General features: G+C 43.2%; 1 protein-coding gene across 1 annotated transcript in view; it reads right to left on the bottom strand.

The window, feature by feature from the left end:
- CNTNAP5 (contactin associated protein family member 5) overlaps positions 1–23,719 on the bottom strand; it is an 883,495-nt gene that overhangs the window by 307,080 nt on the left and 552,696 nt on the right. The window contains exon 12 of the mRNA XM_059704743.1: positions 15,034–15,153. Within this exon, the coding sequence (XP_059560726.1) occupies positions 15,034–15,153 (120 nt within the window). The remainder of the gene's footprint in view (positions 1–15,033; positions 15,154–23,719) is intronic.

A 23,719-nucleotide genomic window follows, 5' to 3' on the forward strand; every position in this document is an offset into this window, starting at 1 on the left:
GCAGACGCTCAATGCAGGAGTTGCCCCCTGGTGGTCAGTGTGCTCCCACAGGGGGAGCGCTGCTCAGCCAGAAGCTGGGCTCTCGGCTGGAGAGCACAGCAGAGGTGGCAGGAGCCTCTCCTACCTCTGCAGCAGCGCTAAGGAACAGTGAGCCGAGCAGTAAGGAACAGAGAGCAGGCAGATGGTAAGGAGGGAGATGGTGCAGTTCCAGACTGTGAGGGGGATGTCCACTGAGGGGTCCAGGACTGTGAGAGGGTGCAGGCCTGGCTGAGGGACCCTCCCAGTGAGAGAAAACGCTGAGGTGAGTGTCTTTTCTACTGCTTCTACTTCACAGAACCTGGGATCGTAAGCTACTTGCACATCTTGGCTCTTTTATTCTTTGGGACATCTAGACAGACTCTGATTCATCATCTCTCCCTGGAATCCTGGACTCAGAGCAAAAGCAAGCAGCAACAAGAAAGCTTTCTGGAGACATCCTTGACTCCCACTTGCTATTTCACTCTTCTGATCCGATGCACAAGTGATCCAGGAACCTCCCAGCAAGGAGAAGGCCCTTAGGCACCTGCTCACTGCTTCTCCCAATTGTCACCCCCTGAGCTCAACAGGGTTAGTTCCTCTCTGTTCTCTCTGCCTGCCCCTGTAACCCCTACTTATCAAGGTCACACCTGTTTATCTATCAAGCACTATGTCTCCCAGGAAGCCTTTCTTGATCGCTCTTGTCTCTGAACTCCTTCAGCATCCAGGTCCTCCCATGATGGTGGTGATGCTGACTTCTATTTCAGAAGGTCTTACAGAGTACCAGAGATTGTACTGATTGTATTAGGTGCATTGCTGATTTAATTGTGTTTCATCTGCACATCAATCTATTGAGGTAAGACTAACTGCTTATCGCTATTGCACAGATGAAGAATTGAGTCTCATAGAAGTTAACTCTCCTTGGATTCCATGCCTGTGGAGTACCTCACGTCCTATGTAACTCTACAAATTACACAGAATAGTCTAGATGAAAGTGTTTTAAGACCGGATATTAGATATGAGGTTTTTGGGTTTCAAGGTCAGTGGTTTAAAATAGCCGGTACAGCGCTGAGCACAGGTGGAAGACTGCCCTGATCCCCACAGCACAGAAGGAAGAGTTCTCCAGGGATCTACAATGTGTGCTGTGAAACGTCCAACAGGAGGGCTTAGGATGAGCTCTATGTGAAGGTCTTAAGGCAAGCAATTCTTCAGTCACTGAGTACTGGGGAGAGGACTGAAGAATGGGACCTAAGTGTTAAGCAATGTGCTAATCAACTTATATAGGTATTTCCCAAAGTCTGATGTCTTCAGGTGTTTGTTAAAATGCTATTTCTTATCACTGTTCTAAACCTACTGAAGAAACATTGTTAGAAATAGCCTAGAAAATGGCATTTTACTCATCTTAGGTCATTCTTTGAAAAAATAAAATTTAAGAATCTTTGGTGTTTATAAACTTCATCTAATATTCAGAAAAGCTTTGCAAGGTGAGTATGACTATCTCCACTGACAGATGAGGAAAGTGATGATCAGGGAGGTGAGGTGAGTGGAATGGAGACACCATTCCTTCAGGCTCCCTCCCTCCAGGACCTTTCTGCAGTGGCACTGACTGATGGGTGGGGCACACAGGCCAGGGGAGGGCCTGTTTTGTTTAGACACATGGGTGTTTCTTTTCTCCAGAGCCTCTATTTCTCACGGCCTAGTAACCCAAGAATGGGAATCACAGACCTAGCTCCACTTTCTGGCAATGTATGTCAATTCATGTGACCCTGGAAAACGATGCAGCCTCAAGAATTCACTGGCTCCCTATGCAAATGAAACGAATGGTGTCTTCTGCATGATTTCTGTGAAAGTGAATAACATCATGAGAATAAAGTGTCTGGGATGGATCCTCATACTAGATGCTTAACTAAATACTAGCTGTTTATATTACAAAATGCAGCCCAGAGGGCAGCCCTTCAAGGTCAGCTTCTCTGACCACCATTCCCAGTTTCCAGCTCCCCGGGATCCAACCATGGCCTCCTTTGTACTATTTCTGTAGCATCTTTTGGCTTCTAATTTATTCCCTACACCTTGTGAGACATATCTGTTTGCAATGTCTGTTTGCTCTCTAAACTGTGAGATCCTGTAGGACAAGGACACACATTCATTTGGTAACCTTAGTGACTTGCACATCCTTGCTCAAAAGTTTACTTGAATTACAATTTCTAAATGAGCAACTGAATAACTGAGTGACTGGCTCAATGAATGCATAATATATAAGTAACTCAACACATAAAAATAAATGTGGGAGTAAATGAGTAAAGGACTATTATTAAAGGAAAGCAAGACATCAGAGAGGGGGTTAGTAAAGGGGGTGAGTGTATGAATAAGCAGATAAATGAGTGCGAATCACACTGCAACCACTTTGTGCCTTGGTTCTGCGCCTTCTCTTCTCATCCCTGTGGTTGGAGTCAACTCTCCAAATGAAAGGAGTTTCTCTGAGTGCCTGTTACAATTATTGGCAACTCAAAGGTGACAATGCTTTAATTTCAGGATAATGCTAATCTTTATGACTTAGTAGTTTTATTTAATGGCCCCATTTAGCAGGAGATTATGCCGCCTGCTAGCCCACAGAGACCACTTTAAAGCTCAGGACTTTCACACAAGTAAATCCCAGCTTGGCCTTAGAGACCAGCCTGCTGGAATACTGATGCAGTCCTCAAGCCTTGGCTGAAAACACAGGGTATGAAACAGGGAGAAATACACTTAAAAAGATCTTCCTGCCTCTAAGCTGGGATCATTTTTCTTTATTTACAAAAAGTCCTCCAGACAACACTGCATTCACAGAAAACAAGTGAGAATAAAAAGTGTCCTTCCCTCCGAAATACAAGTGTTATTCCAACTGAGTAATTTGCTAGTGAGCCACAGCAAGAGTCGCCCATGCGTGAGTCCCAAACAGGAGAGGACAGGTGCTACCAGGGACTCAGCCTGTGGCCCATTAAGAGAGTGGATGTGTTTCCAAGGGAGGAAGAGGGAAAGAAGAAAAGGTGAGTACGACCTTCCTTGCCCTTATCACCTGCTCTGTCAGTCACTCTCCAGCATTGTTGAAATGTTGTCATGTAACTGACTACACGGCAATAGTAAAAAGCTATTATAATCCTCCATTTACAGATAGAGAAACTGAGATGCAACAGTCAAGGGCCTTGTCCATGGTCGCACAGACAATAATTATAATAATCTTTAACTATAATGATTTGGAGGATGCAATAAGTATAGGCATTGTTCTAAGACAGTTAATTAGTGCATTTGAGTTTCTATATCTGTACAACTATGTCCTTCAAAAATTGTAATCCACAAATAAGGCTTGGATTTTGCACAGAAGAAAATGGATGGGGAGGCAAGATATCTATGTTTTTAAAAGCTCATCCTGGACGTGTAGAGTGGGGAAGGCTCAAGACTTGGGTTTTTTATTTGTTTGTTGTTTTACCACAAGGACTTGAGATTATCTAGACTCTGTGGCGTGGGGAACCATACCATAATCATCTCCACATCTTCAGCGCCTCACCAGTACCTGGCCTAGCAGACAACCAAAGCATATTGAGTCACAGTGATAGAACAAGGGCTGCCACCCACACTTTGATAAGAAGGTCTGCATGCTGAATGGGGCAAACACTTTAGATCTGATGGCTATAAGGGAATCTTACCTCTATAATTTATTAGCCTCATTAACACATTTGTAAATCAAAATCATTCCAGCTGTTTCATGGGGATGACACTTGGACTAGGCCAGCATCCAGTAGACACTCAACACAATCTTATGTAGTCTCTAACGAAGTGACACCTTTCCAGCAAGAGTCCTTCTGCAGCAATGGCCATCCAACAACTTATGATAAAAACAAACTTGAGGACTTGAGCCCAGTTTGTTCTTGTAGAAATGTTTGCCAGGCAGTAAATTTAACACCTGTGTGTGTGTGTGTGTGTGTGTGTGTGTGTGTGTGTGTTTGTTGGAAGTAAGTGTTTACAGTGGAAATCATAAGTGAGATGCCTATAGAAGGTACAAGGATAGATTGATATGACACTAACTACTGAATTATACTTTTCTTTGATGTAAAATATACCAAAAGCTGCCAAAAAATAACTATACTAAGAACCTCAGTGAGATATATATGTGCTTTGAGTAACTCTTGTTTCCTCTATACTGTCAGATCCTTGAGTCACCCACTCATAAACTGAACTCACTGACAGTGGTCTTGTTAGAGACTAGTAGGAAGTTTGGAAAGTTCCAGGACAAGCGGACTAGGGAAACTGAGATAGATAGTTAAACAGCAGTTTGTGTCCACCGAGTAAATCCTATCTTTCCTAAACCATGGACACTTAAGAGTAAATGGTTTGCACTTCTCCTCCCCAACCAGAGTGGAAATAGCTTAAATCACCCCACTCAGGGAGACAGATAACAGAAATCCAATTAAATGCCATTAGCCAACCAGACCCAAGGACAGACAAATTAAGAGAATAAATCTCATTTTGGTACATCAGCATAAAGCTGATGAATATTCTATTGATTGGCCCCTAAGATCTCCCCTAAACACCTAGACTATAAAATGCTGAAAATGAAGGTCCCAATGCACTTTCCCTCCAGGGAGCACACCTGTGCCATCCTTTGCCCCTCTCCTTCCCCTACAGTCACTTATCTTCTAACCTCCAAGGGATCCCATGAGAATAGAAACCAGGGAAGCAATAGGCAGCCACCACTCACCCCCGGGCTAACCTCCTGCACTGGTCTCCAAGGCCCCCCTCTCCCCCTTTTCTCTGACCTCTAGTGAGCCAAGTCAGCCCATCCTAATCTCTCCTGTTGCTTCTTCTATGCCTTTCCTTGTTTCACAAAAATGCTCACCTGTCCGAATTCAAATGATGGACTTGGAGACAGAAGTACTGCAAAAATGAGACTTTTAATACATTCTCAAGAGCTGGTGTCCTTTGGGTTGTGCAGGCACACCTGAGGCAGCAATCACAATCTGTTTATTCAGTCCCTCCTCAGGTTCCTCATTGGCTGAGCACTATGGGGTCACCTGTTTCCTCATATGTTACCTAGGTCTTGTTGTCTCCCATTGGGCCATTTAAAAAAATTGGGCTGAGGCCTTTTCTAGTTGCCTCCACCTCCTCCTGTCTAATTGGGGCAGTCACCTCAGGGGTTTCCACCATGACGCTGGCCCGTGTCCACAGTTCTTTGCTTTTATATCCTCTTACCTCCTCCCTACATTTTGTCCTGGGGAAATTCAGTGACCATTTCCATCAAAAGCTGACTATGCTAGAGATGGATCACAGAGGCCCACTTCCTACTCTACCCTAAGTAAGTTTTTGCTGCAGTCAATAAATTCTTGCTTGCTTTTCTACATCTTGTCTCTTGATTGAAATTTTTCCTTCAAGAAGACAAGAACCAAGGTCTCCTCTCTGTACTAGTAAGTCTGACTTTGGGAGGCAAGGCTGACAACTGCTCGACCTAACTGGATGGACATCTTTCTTTCTGTCAATCAATAGTCTGGATAATAATCTATTATCTGCCATCACACTCCACTATTATGTGCAGGTATTTTACAGAGATTCCAGTTGTGGCTTCTCTACCTACTCCATTATGCATTCTTCGATGAGTTTTAGTGAACACAGAGCCTGCCTCCAGATAGTGAGAAACAGAGCATCATATCAGTGACAATGATAAGATATAAAGACTGGTACGGTGGTTTGATTATGAGCTGTTTGAGAATGGAAACAAGTTTTACTTTAGAGATTTGACTAAACATTCCTTGCAAAACTCCTTGCAATGCCTCATGATTTCTATACAAGTGTGGATGCATGAAACTGGCATTGTATTCATCAAGATAAGAAATAAATGTATTTTTGTTATTGATTCTAGACGAACAATTTTGCATATCACTATGCATTTGTACTCTATAGAGGAAAGACGGTGTATGGCTGGGACACATTTGTTAACTCGTTGACAAGATGTCTTGTTAACATTAAAAATGGTAAAATGTAAGCTGAGTAGAATAAGTTTAAATGTCAAGTTCTAAGGAACATCTTGTCAGGGTGCCTCATCCTTCTAATTTGTCTTTATTGATACTGGAAGCTTTCCCTCAGAAATGCTCCCTCCAGGCACCTAGTGGCACAGGCATCTTGTGACAACTGAAGAAGGGGTAATTCTTTGTTGCTGGCATGAGGAGATTGCTGTCCTTTCAGGAAAGAGTGACTATATAGATACCATCCACACTGGGACAGTGGTGAGTATGAGAGAGGGCTCCAGTGAATACTGGATTTCTCTATTTTATGACCTCTACTTTTTGGGGCTAGAAACTTTGCTTTTATTCTAACTCTCACATTAATCCTGAAAGGAAGCCATTTTTATCATTTCCACTTTATTGATAAGAAAACCAAGATCCAGAAATGTGCAAGGTCACACAGCTTGAATGTGTCAGCACTAGAATCTGAACTCCAAGATGATTACAAGGTATGTGCTACCCCACTAGTCATTCCAAAGTAGTCCTTTGGGGAAGAATGGTAGCCATGAAAGGGCTTGAAGGCAATGAAGAACAGTTGAGCACTTTTACTCTTGGATTTGTAGAAGAGGTTGCAAAGCGTGTAGGAGTGATCAAGCTCAGTTAAGATTAGATACTGAGGCAGAATCCACAGTACCAAACTATTGGTTTACTGGAACAGGACCTTAGTCTAAGACAAGTTATGGGAAGGGGAAGAAGAAAAGGAGAAAGTTAGAAATTAATCTTTAATTTGATTGTGTTAGCTCAGAGTTTTGTTTACACTGGGACTCATGAGAGCAAGTATGAAGAGATTCCTCACACCCTGTCCCTCACTTTCCATTAGGAGCTCAGAGCCCAGTGGGGACATGCAAGTAAACACTGGTTGTTATAGTACAGTGTGAGCAGTGCCATGGTGAAAATATGCAGAAACTGAAAGGAAAGCTGAGACCAGAAGCACCCAGATGGCCAGAACCCCAGTGTTATTAGGTAGGCTTGTCTAGAGAAACAGAGCCAACAGGATGCAAATACATTTCTAAATCTCTCTCTCCCTTTCTCTCTCTCATGTATGAGATGGAGGCTTGGTAAGTCCAAAATCTGAAGGGTAGGCCAACAGGCTGGATACCCAGAAAAGAGTTGCAGTTCGAGTCTGAAGGCATCTGCTGGCAGTCTTGTTTGAGGGAGGTTCATCTTTGTTCTGTGGAGGCCTTGAACTAATTGCATGAGGCTCACCCATATTTTGAAGGGCACTCTGCTTTACTCAAAGTCCACTGATAAAAATGTTAATTTCCTATTTGAAACACCCTCATGGAAACATTAATGATATTGCTTTAGCAAATATCTGGGCAATGTGGCTCAGCCAAGCTGAAACATAAAAGTACCATTGCACCAGGGGAAGCAGGAAACCACTGAGAAGCTCCATTCTCATGTCCCAGTAACCCAGGCGTCCTGGGGGTACCTCAGGCCTTCACTCCTCCCACTGTTACTTACTGTGCCCTGCCTTTCCTTCACTCCTATCTTTTTTCTTTGCACTGATCCCAGTGCTCATAATTCCCTCACTTCCTGAGGGCATCTAACCTGTCCTGCCAGCCCACCGTGCATGCATTTTCACCCAGCAACACAATTTGAAGTCCTTACTGGATTCCTTGTTAGTTAAACGCATCCCTTCCTGCTTGCCAGGTCAGGCTGACGTAAGTAAGAACTTTACATCATTGGTGAAAATTGTCCACACCCAGGCTAGGAGACGTTTACCCTCAGAAATGGCACAGGACCCAGATGTCCCTTTTAATAAGACATGGCATTTTAGAGTGTCACAGCTTATCTTAGTTGTTTACTTGTCCTTCAATTATTCATCAGTTGAATTTCATAGCCTTTTAGTCAGTTAGTTCTGTAAGTCAGCATCCTAACCCATGTAACCTGCACAGGGAGGTCTTTCTACTTCAGGTTGGAGTCTATTGATTAAGTCCATGCTTTATATATTTGCTAGGTTTGTGAGTTCTGCTTCAACACCATCTTTGATTCTTGATGGATTCTAATCACTTTTCCATAGACTTCTTTGGACAGCTCATTAAACAGGTCAACATGAGTATTTTCCATTTACCCCTCCAGAGGCACTTTACCCTTCCGCAGCCTTCCCTGTGCTGTAGGAGACTGACCGAAAGCCTTACATCAATGAATGGCCTTGCCTTCTGAGTTATTGCAGGGTTTGCTCAGTGGAGACATAGGAAGGAGGCTGGAACAAGCCAGAAGGGACTGAGGTTATGCTCCAAGCTCCTTGCTGGTGGTTCCCGTCCAGGAGGGCACAGCTCCTCCACATGCTGCCATCCTTTCTCCTCTCACTTCTACAAGTCTGATGATGGGAACCGCCCTTCTCTTACAAGCTCTGTACTATGATCCTCTCCTTATTTCTTCCTATATGCTCATGCCTTCGGCACAGTCCTCATGTGAGCAAGCCATTTGCTACATCTATTGTCCTTAAGATGGGGGGGCTGTGCTAATAGGCATGTATGGTATTAGGATGGTGTCTTGCTGCTGGTGCTCAGAAATGTGTTCATCTCTCACTCGGGAATAGTAAATAGCCCTGCATGCTTAAGAATTCTTGGATTAAGCAAACTCAAAAAGGACAAACTCATGGATAGAGACAATAGAATGGCGATTTCCAGAAGTAAAGGGGTTGGGCAAAGGAGGGATAAATGGTGATGGAAGGAGACTTGACTTGGGATAGTGAACACACAACACAATATACAGATGATGTATTGTAGAATTGTATACCTGAAACCTGTATAATTTTATGAACCAATGTAACCTCAATTAATTCAATTTTAAAAAGATTTCTTTATAATAAAACTATTCCTTCTTTTTCCTGGAATTGAGTCAGCAGATTTCCTTGCTGGGAAACTAGTTCAGATTGTGGACCTTCAGCAGCTTTTGCTTGCACTGACTTAAGTTACTTTGGTCCTTTTTCTTTTCATTTACCTTTTTTAGTTTTTTAGTTTTCTAAACTAGTAACACATCTTGGTGAGTTTGGTGGCCACCACTAATGTGCAGGTTCAAGAGACCGATAACTTTATTTTTGACATTTTTTGCTTTTCCTGTACCTCTTCTCTTAGCAGCTGCCTTCCTGTCCAGGTCTTAGAAACATTGCCTTCCTGCCCAATTGCCCTCCCACTGCACAAGAGCCTGGACTAGGCCCTTCCACTGCTCCAAACACACATTACTCATACCTTGTCATCGTCCTTGTATTTTACTTGTTGCTGTGTCTCCCTCATGATTAGCTGTGCGGATGAAAAGGGGCCACATACTAAACCTGACAAGCTCGGGGGAAGCCTATGCAGCGGCCTTACAAACTCAGAGACATAAAGTAATCACAAAGGATGGTCTGAAATGAAAACTTTTTAACAAAAAGCAATTTACTAATATGGCAGCTAGTCATGTCCTAGGCTAGGTTCTTCCCTGACAAGTCAATCTTTACCTTAAATGAGTCTGTCTATTGTCTTTCTGCATCTGCCATAGACATCATTGGAATGTCAAAGTCATTTCCAGGCCCTTCAGAGCACAGCTACCGCTCTGGGAGACCACAAATCCCACCATTGTTACTGAGTTAACTGTTAACTGTCAGCTATACCGACCTATGTAAACGAAGTATGTGTCTGTCAGGCCAGTGTGACTCAGTGGTTGAGCATTGACCTATGAACCAAGAAGTCATGGTTCCATTCCCAGTCAGGACACATACCGGGTCATAGGCTCTATCACAAATAGGGGGCACGCAGGAGAAAGCAGATCAATGATTCTCATCATTGATGTTTCTATCTTTCTCCCTCTCTCTTCCGCTCAGAAATCAATATATATATATATATATATATATATATATATATATATATATATATATATATATATATATATATATTTTTTTTAAAGAAGTAAGTGTCTATCTTTTTACTTTTTATCAAATTCCAGAGGTTTCCCTGCTTTGCTTTCTCCCACCTCCCTAATCTATCACCAGTGGATTTCATGTAACCTACTTCCATTTTTTCTTTTAATTCCATTATATAAAATAAGGTACAAAACTGCCATTCTCTGGAACATTTTTTCAATCCATTGAGGCTTTGCTTCCCAGCAATTGTCATCAGCTTGACTCAAATAAACTCAGAAAAATTCTCTACATGTTTGGATGTTTCTACGGTGATACCTGTGATGCAGACTGTTCCTGAAATGACATTGTTGTGGCTTGAATTATTTCCCCAAATATATGTAAAGTCCTGACCTCCAGAGCTTTGCAAATGCAATAAAATAAAGATGAAGTTATACACATTAAATTGGGCCATAATCCAATATGACCAGTATCCTTACAAGAAGAGAAGAGAGACACTGTCACTGGAAGAGATGGTCACTGTGACTCTGTCCCACGAGGCGGGTGACAGCCTCCCACAGGCAGAGACTGAGGTGCTGCCTCTATAAGCCTAGGAAGGCCTGGGGATGAGGAACAAGGAAGGGTTCCCCGCACAGGGTTCAGAGGGGCCTGGCACTGCAGGCTCCTTGGTTTTGGACTCTAGTCTCCAGAGCTACGAAACAATGTACTTTGGGTTTTTGTCTGTTTTTAAGCCAGTCAATTTGTATTTTTATTGTAGAAGCCTGGAGAAAATAATGCAGACACAATTTCTTATTAACAAAACTAGCAGTTTGCACAGTGTCTGGAATGTGCACTTTTACATTGAGCTGAAATGAATTGTAAATCATTCAGGTGTGAAAAGTAGGCCAAATGTGTATTCCTACAGAAACTTACTCTTTATCTGCCTCATCCACAACTTCAGTCCATCCTCCATCCAAACTCGGGGCCTTCCCTATCTCCCACCCACTAGTCCTGGGCGCAGTGGTGCAATCTTGAGGGTGACACATTGTCAAAATCTGTAGAGGCCTAGGTCAGTTCACTTCCTCACTAACCCTAGTCAGCCCTGCAGGTTACTCCCTAAACTGGCCTCCTTCCCCCTGCACAGGTCATGATGCTTACATCCCAGGAGACAGTGGCTGCTGGGCTTTGGGAATCTTCCCTCTTGGGCTCTTCCTGCGGTAGGGGTAGGTCATGGTGGCTAGAAGCAGACTGAGACCTCCAGGAGGGGTGGGGTGCCACTGTGCCTACAGAAAGGAGAACTACTATTCCCCGAGGCTATGTTTTAAAGAGATGCCTTTGGGATTCACATGAACTGTTTTCCATGACTAAACCATCCTTCCTCACCCTCAGGACTTCTATTTGCAAATATCTGCAGACTTCTTAGAAACTCCCCCTTCTGTGGAACCTCACAAGTCTCTTGGGAATGCTGAATGGGGATGGCCTGGGCCCAGGTCCTTAATTAGAGACCTGCAAAGAGGCCAGGAGTGCCCAGCTGCTGGTCAAGGTCAGGAAGAGAACCCAGACCGCTGCCTGCTGGGGCTATTTATACTCCTGGTGTCATTACCCAGGGATGCTACCCCCAAGGGCAGAGAACAGCAACTTGGTGCGTTCATAAAAGGGAGCTAAACGCAGACCAAGCCCCCTTTTTCCTCCTCCACCCCCATTCCGTGCTCTGTCCACATCCTCTCATCCTTCTCCTTCCCTCTCTTCCCTGAACACTCCATGCCACACTTTGCTAGTGTCATAATTACTCATACTTAAGAACATTTAACATTTTACAAATAAAAAGTATGGACTTGGCTATGATATATTTATGTACAAAAATTTTTCTCAGTTAAACATGAGAATTATATAATTCAGCCTGCCCCAAGGTTTGTTTTAGAAAAAAACAACACAAAAACCTGTATACTTTCCAACTGGATATGACCAAATAACATACTTAAAGAAATGCCCAGCCATGCATAGTGAAACCTCGCACCTCAGGGACACGACTTAGAGGTCCTGACTCCTTCAGGGTCACATCGGCCAGACAGGCACATTTAAATGCAGCGGACAGTCATCTCTAGCCATTCCTGGCAAAATACCAACATAAACCCTGAGACGAAGCTTCCCAAAGACACACAGAGATTCCGTGCCAATGAGACCTATGAGTCAATCATACCTCTGTGTCACTGAACTTACATTATTTTATTTTAAATAGTTTTTACTGATTTTTAGAGAGAGGAAGGGAAAGGGAGACAGAAACATCAATGTGAGAGCATAACATTGTTTGGCTACCTCCTGCACACCCCCCACTGGGGATGGAGCCGCAACCTGGGCATGTGGAACCGGCAACCTTTTTGGTGCATAGGATGTCGCCCAACCAATGGAGCCACTGGCCATTGGTTATTTTAGAGGGTTTTAAAACTTATACTTTACTTACTGTACATATTTTAATGATATATGGACAAGTCTATGCTAGTCTATTAACTTCACAACTTTAAGACACATATTTCAAAACACATATATTCATAGAGAAAAGCCACAAGAAAATTCTAACAAAATAACAACAGCAATCTCTGGATTGTGGTTGATAGGTGGCTTTAACATTTTCTTTAACCTTTTTCCCCTTCAATTTTTATAATTGATATTGATTTATTTTATAACAAAAATAAAAGCACTTTTGAAAGTAAAACATAGGCAATACAAAGTATCTAATTAATGTTTAGTGATACACATTATTACTGAGCCAGAAGCTTTTGTTTGCTTCCCGAGTCTTGACTATTAGTTCCAGATTATTACCTCGAGCAAGCTGTGAAATTCTCATACTCTCTTTCCTTCTATGTAAGATAGAGGTGAGGCGATCTACCTCAGAGTTAAAGAAATGATATCTGTAACCTCTCAGTTCAGTTTCTGAAGGTGGTAGGTGCTGACCACACATCAGCAAGCATGGATCTTTGCCTTATTCTGCAGCCAAATCATATCCTTGATTTTGGTAAAGTATGGACCAAGGACAATGTGCATCAGACTCACTGGGAGAACTTAGTAAACGTGCATTTACTGAATTAAAATTTATAGGGCAGGGAAGTCTATATGTTTAGCAAGAACCCCCACAGATCCACATATTAATTACATCCTATATAATAAAAGACTAATAGGCAAATAGACCAAACAGTGGAACAACCGAACAACCAGTTGCTATGATGTGCACAGACCACCAGGGGGTGTGTACAGAACATGGCAGGCATTGGCTGTGGTGGGATGGTGGAGCAGGTGAGCTGGGGCACCAGACCAAGATAGGGCACTGGTTGCTGTCAACGGGGCAAGCCTCTGGTGGTTACTGAAAATTCTTTGCTCCCGCACACTGCAGTCCCACCCGGCACTTGCACCTGCTGCTGGCACCAGCCCCGCTTGCACCCACTGCTGGTGCCAGAGCCGCCGCTCACACCTGCAGCCGGTGCCCGGCACTGGTCCCGATTACTCTTCACCATAAGCGGGTGCAAGCAGTGGCTGCTAGCTCTGATTGCCCCTGAGGGCTTCTCCACCTCCCCCTGCTCCTGAGGGGCGATTGGGGCATCAGTCACTGCTCGCACCCACTGATGGCGCTGGCCCCAATCACTCTGCTCCATCAGCGGGTGCAATCAGGGCCAGCACTGTCAGCATGTGGGAGCGGCAGTGGTGGGAGTGGGGCTGCTGGCAGATAGGGGCCACGGCGGGAGGGTTTGGGTGGGGGTGAGGAGGATGGCCCAAGACTCATCCCTGTGCCTACCACAGCCTCACAGCCCACAGCTCCTTTCAAGGTGCACAAATTCATGCACTGGGCCCCTAGTTTTGAAATAACTGGGATCCACAGAAAACCCTACCTAGTACTTGACCAGGCTGTTGAGCATTGTAGTTTACCAAAACCTTGAAAAGGAAACAGCATCATGATTCCTAATTTATTTATAAAGCTGGGGAGAAGCAGCTAGCATATATGCATTTTGCAGATAAAGAATTATGGAAATTCAATGAAATGGCAATCAATTCCATGAAACTAGCATTTTCTGCAGAAAAAGATGCGGCCCTTTGTATTCAGATGGGTGGATTGCTAAGTGTCCTTAATCACCGTTTTTGCAAAGGTTTGCTTGCATGTCTACCTGTGATTTTTGCACATTAGTATCACCAATTTTACTGCCTCGTGAAGGACAGTGACTATGTCTTATTTCTCTGTTCATCCCTAGAGCCCAGGACAGAGTCTGGTACAGACCGAGCTCCACGGAGGGGCCGCCTTGCTGCAGAGGAGCTGGAGCTGCTGAGATTCACCAAGACTCGGTATGTCTCAGCAGCTCCCTGCATCCCATTTCACTGCATGACTCTGTGGCCCCTCCAAGTTAGACTGGAACCCCAACCCGTGGATGTGACCATTATGGCTCACAATGGAGAGTGCACTCACCATGCGACGTTTTTTGGAAATGATTACATCAAATTGTGGCTTTGTGGAATTATTTTTCAAAATAAAGTAGTGATCAGACGCCGTCTCTAAGCCTATGAAATAACTGACTCTGACTAGGCACTTAGAATGAAGTGGCAGCATAAACAAAATCTCCAGAAAAAAGCAAATAGTCCACTTTCCTTTTCCCTGAGGCATCCACAGGATAACTAGTCTGACTGCTTGCTCCGATACAGGATACACGGGAATGTGCCTAATCCTCACGGCTCTGAGCGGTAGGAAGCGCTATTCCCACCGCACTGGTGTGCCGCACCAGAAGCTCCGAGAGAACGCCGTTCACAGTCCTCAGGGCCAGACATGGGCCAGGCGTTCCCACCACCTGAGTCAAGCTTCCTATTCACTTTGAGTTTTCTTTTTTGGTGGTTGGATGTTTTCATGTGCTTTCTGGTTTTGAGTTCTAAGAGAGAAAACATCCGTGACAAGTTCTATAGAAAATTCTTGGTAATTAGCTCTTGGTTTTGTTGGAACACGAAGCCTGTTAACAAGTTTTCTTCTCTCAGGAAAATAACCTAGCTGCTAATTCTATTATTTACTAAAATGCCATTTCCCCCAGAACGTAGTCTTTTATTTGCAAGCGTGTCCCTTGCCGTGGACTTCCCTTGGCCGTGTGCCATCACACAGCTGGACAGAGCTGAGTGAGAAGTCTGCACCCTCACCTGTGACATTGCAGTACACCTGGAGAGCTCCCAGCGGCCCGCTGCCGTCCGGGTCAATGTGGAAGAAGCCAGCCGTGTTCCCTCGGTGCCTGTACACCTCGCAGGATCGCTCGTAGAGGGCTGGGGAGACACAAAGGCAGTGGGGAGGAAACGTTGCATGGCTCTGCATATTCCTTAGATGCATCAGTTACTTCTACTTCCACTGACTGTCAATCTTGGCTTCCTTCCTTCCCCTATAACCACGACTTCCCCTCAAGTCTTAACAAACCAGCATCCCAATACTTGAGGGAGTCCCACCCTCCATTCACCTTAACAATCACTCTTTTCACCAGCTCAGAAGTCACACCCTTCAAGAGTTCCCCCTTCCCTGGGCTATGATCTTCTGTGTGCTGATGTGTATGTCCCTCCTGGATGCCTGCATGGTGTGTTGAGCTAGGACTACCAGTGACAGCATGTGAGAGTGGTGGCCGTGTGCTGTTGGCACACATTTCAGCATCTGGCAGAGTGCCATCTTCACAGCAGGAGTTTGATCAATGAATGTAAAACCGAATGGACACATACAGTCATGACTTTTTACTAATAAAGTAAAATGGCACTAATTTATTAATGTATGTCCAGAGCTCAGCACGGTGACTGATCAAGTTTATTTTAACTTAACAAGCATTTATCAAGTCCTTAACATATGTCAACAGTGTGGTTGCCACTAGACAACAGAACATGAAGAAGGTGACCAGTCTGGGCCTTATGAAGCTCACAGCCTGGTTGTTGCCATGAAGGTCTGTCTGTGTTCAGAGAGGCAGACATAGAAGCCCTGAGATAGACTACCTTGACCAATCCGCAGATGTGAGAAACATAGAAATCTCATTACACCAACATGAATGAATCTGGCAGGGTATAAAGGAGGCATCTGCCGTCTTATGCATGAGAATACAGGATGCTCCCTGATGCTTTCGACAAAATGGTATAACTTTGAGCAGCAGGTACACATCCAATTGTGTCATCATCCCATGCTTAAAAGACAGTGGCTCCCAAAAGCTTTAAAGATAGAGCACCAAATCTTCACCTTTGCCAACGTGTCCCTGTGACGAATGTCCCGTCCCAGGAAAATGAAGCTGCAGTTTGTCATGCTCAAGCATGAGGGGTGCCTCAAATAATTCATTACCGATAAAGTTCTAAATCTTGAGAGGATTTGAGCTTTTATAAATTAGAGTGACTTCAAGGTTATCTTTGCACTCATGGACTTCTCTCTTGCAGCCATATACACTTTCTGAACTAGGAAATAAATGAGAGAGTTATAGTTCCACTCTACATACTGACCATAATATAGAGCTGATTTCTCTTTTCCCAAGCCCAATAACTGCTTTGTCATGCATTATGGGTATGTGTCATGCGTGTGGAAGTCACCTCTAGGTGTGGTGTCTCTCCCCAGCCACTCCCACACTCCCAACATAACAACCATGTGAAAGGGTTGTTTCTGTCTCACTCAAGCATATTTTGGGGCTTACATAGCGATTAAGAACAGGAGCCGTGGGCCCGATGGGTGTGTGGCTCAGTTGGTTGAGCTTTAGCCCATGGACCAGGAAGTCGCTGGCTGGATTCCTGGTCAGGGCACATGCCTGGCTTGTGGGCTCCATCCCCAGTAGGAGGCAGCTGATTGATATTTCCCTTTCCTCAATGTTTCTATCTCTCCCTCTCCCTTCCTCTCTCTGAAATCAATAAAAAACATTTTTTTTTTAAAAAAAAAGCTTGAACCCTGGAGTTAAATTGGATGGTGTTGCATCACAGGGCTACCACTTATACCTATTGGAGGTTGGATAAGCCACTTCACCTGTGGTAGGCAACCGCTAAGCTAACTCATTCTATCCTCACCTCTTGGTATTCATATCTTGCTCATGAATTCATGCCCTCCCTTGAGTGTGGGCTGGACTTATGGATGCGTCTCTAAGAGAATATGACAAAAAGGATAAATGTCATTTCCAAGGCTTGATTATAGAAAGACAGTGGCTCCCACCTTGGGTAATCCTGGATCACTCACTCTGGGGAAGCCAAGCTATGCCAGAGGCAGCCTTGAGGAAAGGCCCGCATGAGTGAGCGTGGACACTCATGAGACATGCCATGGGAGTGGGCCCAGATGCAGAGCTCTGCAGCCAAACACTGCAATGGTTGCAACTCTCGCTGACACCTTAACTGCAGCCCCGTGAGAGGCCCAGGCAGAACCACTCAGTTTAAGTTGCTCAAGGACCCAGAGAAACTATGAAGTTGTGGTGTCTATTGCAACATTTTGCAGCACTAGATAGCTAACAAAGTCTCAAAGCACTAGTTTTCTCATGGGATATAGGTATAAACGTATCTGTGTACCATTGTAGTGAGGATTCAGAGAGATAATCCACAGACAGCACCTACCACAGTGCTTGGCACTTAGGAAATGCTTGATAAATATGATTATAACTATTATTATTACTATTGCATTGTTTCATGAAATGTTGCCTCTTTTTGGTAAGGTTTTTTACTTGACTCTTTTAATGATAACAAGCCTTGTGGTGTTTAGAACATGAATCACAAGGCTTGTTATGAAAAACTAGTAGACCCAACAGCCCTTCTGTGCAGAGATGTCGGCTTTTGCTAGTAATTCTCAGTTCATTTGGGTTATTTTCAGTTTTTTGCTATTTCAGTTGTGACATTTTCAAATTCCAAAGAGTGTTTATTCTTATAATAGAGGAATATTCTTCCCTCTGAATATTCCTTTTTTTAATAATATGCAATTCCTGATTCATTGATGCAATATTTCTCTAATATTTGTGAAAATATTTATCATAACATAATTTCTTTGACACTTTTATCTCTTTAAACATACTGTTTCCCCCCAACTGTGTGTGTGTGTGTGTGTGTGTGTGTGTGTGTGTGAGTGTCTTTCATGTTAGACTCTCTTCTGTGATGTCAGGTCCTCTTCGGTAGGTAGTCCTCTAATACTAACTGTGGTCTCTCAATTACTGATTGCTGTAAGCAAATATGGGTAGTTTGTCCTCCGAGGACTGCACTGTAGTATTACCTGGCTGGACCACGTCTTGGGAAACCCCCATGTAGTGTCTTCAGTGCTTTCTCCTGGTGTGTTAGGTTCTATAATTTAGAGGGTCTTTGACATGAGATGTGGAAGGTGGAAGTGATACCGTGCACACATTCATTTTATGCTTGGGAAGTCAGTGCAGGGCACGAGGTGCTATATAGTTACACATGTTGTCACTTAACGGCAGACCTCAGTTGTTAATGTGAGTTGGCCATGCCATGCCAGCTGCTGCTCCAGATGGGCCATCTCTCCCTCCAGCTTCCCTAGCTCCCAACCAAGTACGTGTTTAGATCTCTTATGATCACCCCATCACTAAAGTTGAAGGATTGGTTGTGGTTAAGACTCAAGGTGCTTCTCTGGTCAGCTGCAGACTGAGCCATTTAAGGAAATTTATATCATTTACTGCTGTTTATGTGAAGCTTTAGAAGGAAGTGAAGGTTATACATATGTTGAGTCCACCCACACTTCCAGGAAGTACAAGCCCGCTACCTGTAAGCTACATTGCTCCTCCTGTACTGCAGACCTCACACACTGCACAACAGGAAGTGAATACAAATTTATTGACACCCTACAAACTTCTCAGTAACTTTAGCCTAGGGCTCTCAGAAACTAAATAAAAAATACATGGTTTTTCACCTCAGGTAATTCACGGCTTTAAAGTTTACCAAAATTAACCTCAATACAAATCAAAAAATATTAAAAGACCAATTTCTATTAAATAAATAAAAACTACTTAAAGGTCTCCTCTACAACAAGACATTAGAATCATAATGTATCTATTAAAGTGTAGAGTATTATAATGCCACTTATATCTCTCCAAAGCATAGGGAAAAAATAAATCTTTCAAATTGCTACACAGAGTAAGTGATGTAGTAGGCAGCTAGAGAGACATGGCAGAATAGGAACAAGAGGCTAAATACGGAAGGTCACCCAGGGCCTAGCAGTGGATAATTGTAAGGTGGGAACTTGCACACAGGGTGACCTTTTATCCTCTAGTATATCAGCTGGTCCTGTGATTCAGACCCTTCCCTGAGCTTTCCTTTCCTGGCATGTCACTAGTCACATGGTAGGCCCCTTAAAGGAGAAACAAGGGGGCTAGAGAAGAGCCTAATATGACTACCATAGAAGCCTTTGATGACCACTTTAATGACGGTTCATGACTACTTCCTTTAAGCATTAAACCCTTAAGACAATGAAGTCTGACCCACATCACATAATCTTGGCAGTAGAGCCTCTGACCCCAGATAACAGAGAGAGTTTTGGTCAAACTAGAGAAAACATCTAAGGCTCAGTTGTGATTTAGCTCTAGACCTAGAGAAGCAGAAAAATCAGACAGAGCAATGCCATGGCTTACATCAGGACCAGATGCAATGACCAACGACCCTCTATCCTAGTGCTGGCCAATCAGTAGAGACCATGGCCTTGAAAGGACGCACCTGGAAAGCTGATGAATATTCTATTGAAATCCTCTCCTGAAAATTCCTGCCTTTAGAAAATAGATACAACACCTTAAGACAAATAACCTAGTGCACCCTTTCTCTCTCTCTCTTGCTCTGGAGCAAGCTGCACCTTCCCCCTGCCTCCTTCCCTCAGGTGTGTTTTCTTTCTCCTAAGCTCCTAGGGCCCTTCTTGTGCCTCTGTAATATGTTTCCTGAGTCCATGCAGCACAGCTGGCTGGCTCACTTCTTCTACCTCTGACTTTCTAATAAACTTTCACTAGTATTTGATTCCTTGGCTCTGAATTCTTTTCTCAGCTGAACTCAAGGACTGAGCTCTAATATTCTGGTGTCATTCACCATTATCAATAAGCCCAAAGGTGATCCCCAAGTCCAACCAAGACCACACCAATAAAGAAAACTTCAGATTCACTTGTGAATATCACTAAAAACTTACATAATCAGCAGTTAATACCCAATAGTGTATTTTAAAAAGACACAAAGACCAAATGGGGGCTTAATCCAAAAATTGCAAGAGTGATTCCAAATCATCTATCTATCTATCTATCTATCTATCTATCTATCTATCTATCTATCTATCTAGATATATGGAGAACAATTAAAATATCATCTCCACTCATTTAAAAAGACATTCTATGTCTTATACAAGTTCTGATTTGGCGTGGGAGGCCACTCTAGAACAACCATCAAATTTCCTGCTGGAAGAAGATGCCTGCCCATGGAGGAAAAATAAAAGAAGCTTTATAAGTGGCTAGATATGTCTCCATTACCAACAGTGAGTGCTAGTGCTGATGGGAAGGTCTGGCATTGTGGGCACACAAAGATCTGTGCTCATTAATGACAAGGACACTGATGGACATATTAAGATTCTTTAGAATCGATTTTTAAATTAATATGTGCAGATATAAAATGTAGCTGGACAGAGCAGTTAAATCAGTGTTTTCATATTTAAGGAAAATAGTCCGAATCTAGTCCTGGCAGCTAATTTATTGTCTAAGGTACAATTTGAAATGTCCTTGTGAAGCCCATTCTCATTAAAGATAATGATAGTATTCAGACCGCAAAATAGTTTTATTTAGACTCACCTTTTCAAGTACCAAGGTCAGAGCTACGTTTTTTTCTGCCTCACCACTTGTATTCTTATTGTAAGACTATAGGCATAGATATAAAACTTAGATGACAAGTAAATAGTACTTTTAAGGCTTTAAATGTTTCAGCCCTATTTCCTTCCTTGCTCCTTATGTCCCCAGAAATCTAATATTTACCAAGTGACTGCATATTTAGTTATAGATGTACCTAGGCCTACAGACCTAAATAAGACCTAATTAATTCTATCAAATAAATGCTTGTGAATCTTTTTGCATTTAATAGCTACTTAACTTAGTTTATCAAACTCCTTGTGCAGTAGGTTTGCCTTGGCCTGGTTTCAAACTCCTTGTGCAGTAGGTTTGTGGGACTGTGCCTTGGCCTGGTTTCAATGAAGAAAAATAATGTTAAAACTGATGGGATTTTTGAAATTAGTTAAAAAATGTCTAGGGCTTCAAGCAGAAAATAGATATTTGATGTCCCAGTCAGCACATAGTTGGTACATGCTGAAAATAGACATAGATTCTGTAATATTGTCACTACTGAAGTGGAGGCTAGTGGAGATGGAAGCGTATCAGTGGTTGGTGAAGGTTGGGATGGGAGTAAGATGGGTGTGTGGCTATGAAAGGACAACACAAGAAGTTCTTGTGATGAGATGTTTTGCATCTTGATTAAGGTGCTGATTACACAAAACTACACATAATAGAATTGCACAGAACCATACACACTCACACCCCTACACACACACACACACCCCTACACACATGCACACACAGGAGTGCGTGTCAAAATGGAGCATTCTGAATAAGCTTTATGCATTTTACCAATGTAGTTTTCCTGGTTTTGATGATATAGAACAGCTATACATGATGTTACCATTGGAGAAACTGAGTCAAGGGTACATAGGATCTCATGATACTATTTTTTTTCAATTTACAGTGAATTATTTCAAAATAAAAGCTTTATGAAAAGAGAAAGATGAGCCAACAATTCAAATCCTAAATAGCTACTCTATTGAAATAAAAACAATGTCCCCACTGAATTCTGTGCATGAATGTTCCTGGGAACATTATTCACTATAGCCCTACAATGGAAACAATCCAAATGCTTATCAACTGATGAATGGCAAACAAAGGTGATATTTGCATACGGAAAATACTGTTAGGTCTCAGAGAGGATGAAGTGCTGATGCGTGCCATGACACAACACCGATGGATCCTGAATCCTGAGGATATTATGTTAGGGGAAAGAAGCAGTCGCAAAGGTCACATATAGGATGGCTCCTTTTAGGTGACATGTCCGTATAAAACAAGTCCATGCAGACAGGCAGTGCACTGGTGGCTGCCAGGGGCTGGAGATAGGGGTTGAGGGGTTGGTCATCAGGAATGAGGAATTACTGCTAAAGTGTACGGAGGTTCTTTCTGGGGTGTTGAAATTAGGTAGTGATGATTGTAAAACTGTGTTAATATACTAGAAACAATGACCTTATACCCCTTGAATGGGTGAAATTTATGGTGTAAATTATATTTCCATAAACCTGAACCAAGCTGGGGGGAAGGGATTAGGTCACGGGACAGGTCCCAGAAGGTGCTCTGGGTTCCTCCAGGACATCGTGCCCAGCGCCTGGAGCCCTGTCCTTTGGCCCATGGTGTCCATAGAGCAACAGGCCTGTCAGCTGACTTCTGGTGAGTTCCAAAGCAAAGAGGTATGCCTGTGTCCATATTCACTTCCCTCCCAAACCACACCGATATTTCATTTTCTCCTTTAGAAACCATAACACGTTCATTGAAACAAAGATAAAATGAAGCAACAGTTGCCAAATACAGATTGAGAATCTTGTTTTTAATATGCCTGTTATATATCATGCCATCCTTACCCTGTGATCCAGTAAATGAATCTGTAAAATGGACAGTGATTACCCCTAATAATGTGCTGTATTTGAAGTAGAAATGTGCACACATCCTTAATATGACCCTTCCTTGTGCCCCTTGTGCATGTGGAGTAAGGCCAGGAGATGGAATGCGTGGAAGGAAGCGAGGGAATCTGGAGGCATGACCTGGCATGACCCTCGAGGACGCGCACAGCTCCTGAAGGAGTGACTCCAAAGCAGTGGTTCTGCTGTGTGCTCCGAAGGCCAGCAGCCATTGGCGTCCCCCTGAGCATACAGGACACATGGATTCATGGACTCCATCCTGAATCAGAACCTCTGCGCATAAGGCTATGGTCACTGTGTTTTAACAAATCCCCCGGTGATTCTTTTGCAATTTAAAACCTAAGAAGCCTTGTTCCAAATAAACTTTGACAGCCACACTTATTAAATGGTGAAATATATCAAGAGCGTTTTACCATTTTGTCCCATAGACAAAAAAGACTGAGCGCATTTGCATGGTCCTTCAGGGACTTGATCACATGTGTACCTTATCCCAACCCTGCGTTAGGTTTAGAGGCAGCTGCTAGGGATCCATAGGTGAATAAGACATTGCCCCACTCTCCCAGGGTAACTCAGGTCTAGGAGGAAGTTAAATTCTATTTTTCACTAATATGATGACTTTTTTGAAATTGGATCTTGAATATTTCTATATTTTCAGGGGCTAGCCTCGTTCTTAGTATGTGTTCAATACATGGTGGATGGTGAATCTGGAGGGGACCTAGGAAGGCCACATGAGTCCTTGGCGGAGGTGCCCTCCTGAGACACTAGAGAGATTGGGGCAGAAACAAGTGAGGAGACCATTGCACCACCCCCCAAGGGAGAACGAAGCACTCAGCAAGGCAGGGCAAGGAGGTCAGGGCCAGTCTGTGCATGCTGAACCTGAAGACCGTGATCCTATAGCTTATCTACAACTCCACCTATTTGGGCATCATACTTGATAAGAATTAATTAGGCATCAATTAAAGAGAAATAGGCAGAAATATTATTTTCTCATGAAGGAAATAATTGTTTACAAGTTGATTTAATACAATGTTAAGATTAAGCCTTAAATGTATCTGTCATTGCCACCCAAAATACATTTCAAATTACAGATACACATGAAGGAAGCATAATAGGGGGGGTGGCTGGGAACAGCAAAGGAGATGATGT

Source organism: Myotis daubentonii, chromosome 7, assembly GCF_963259705.1.
Source record: "Myotis daubentonii chromosome 7, mMyoDau2.1, whole genome shotgun sequence".
Lineage (NCBI taxonomy): Eukaryota > Metazoa > Chordata > Mammalia > Chiroptera > Vespertilionidae > Myotis > Myotis daubentonii.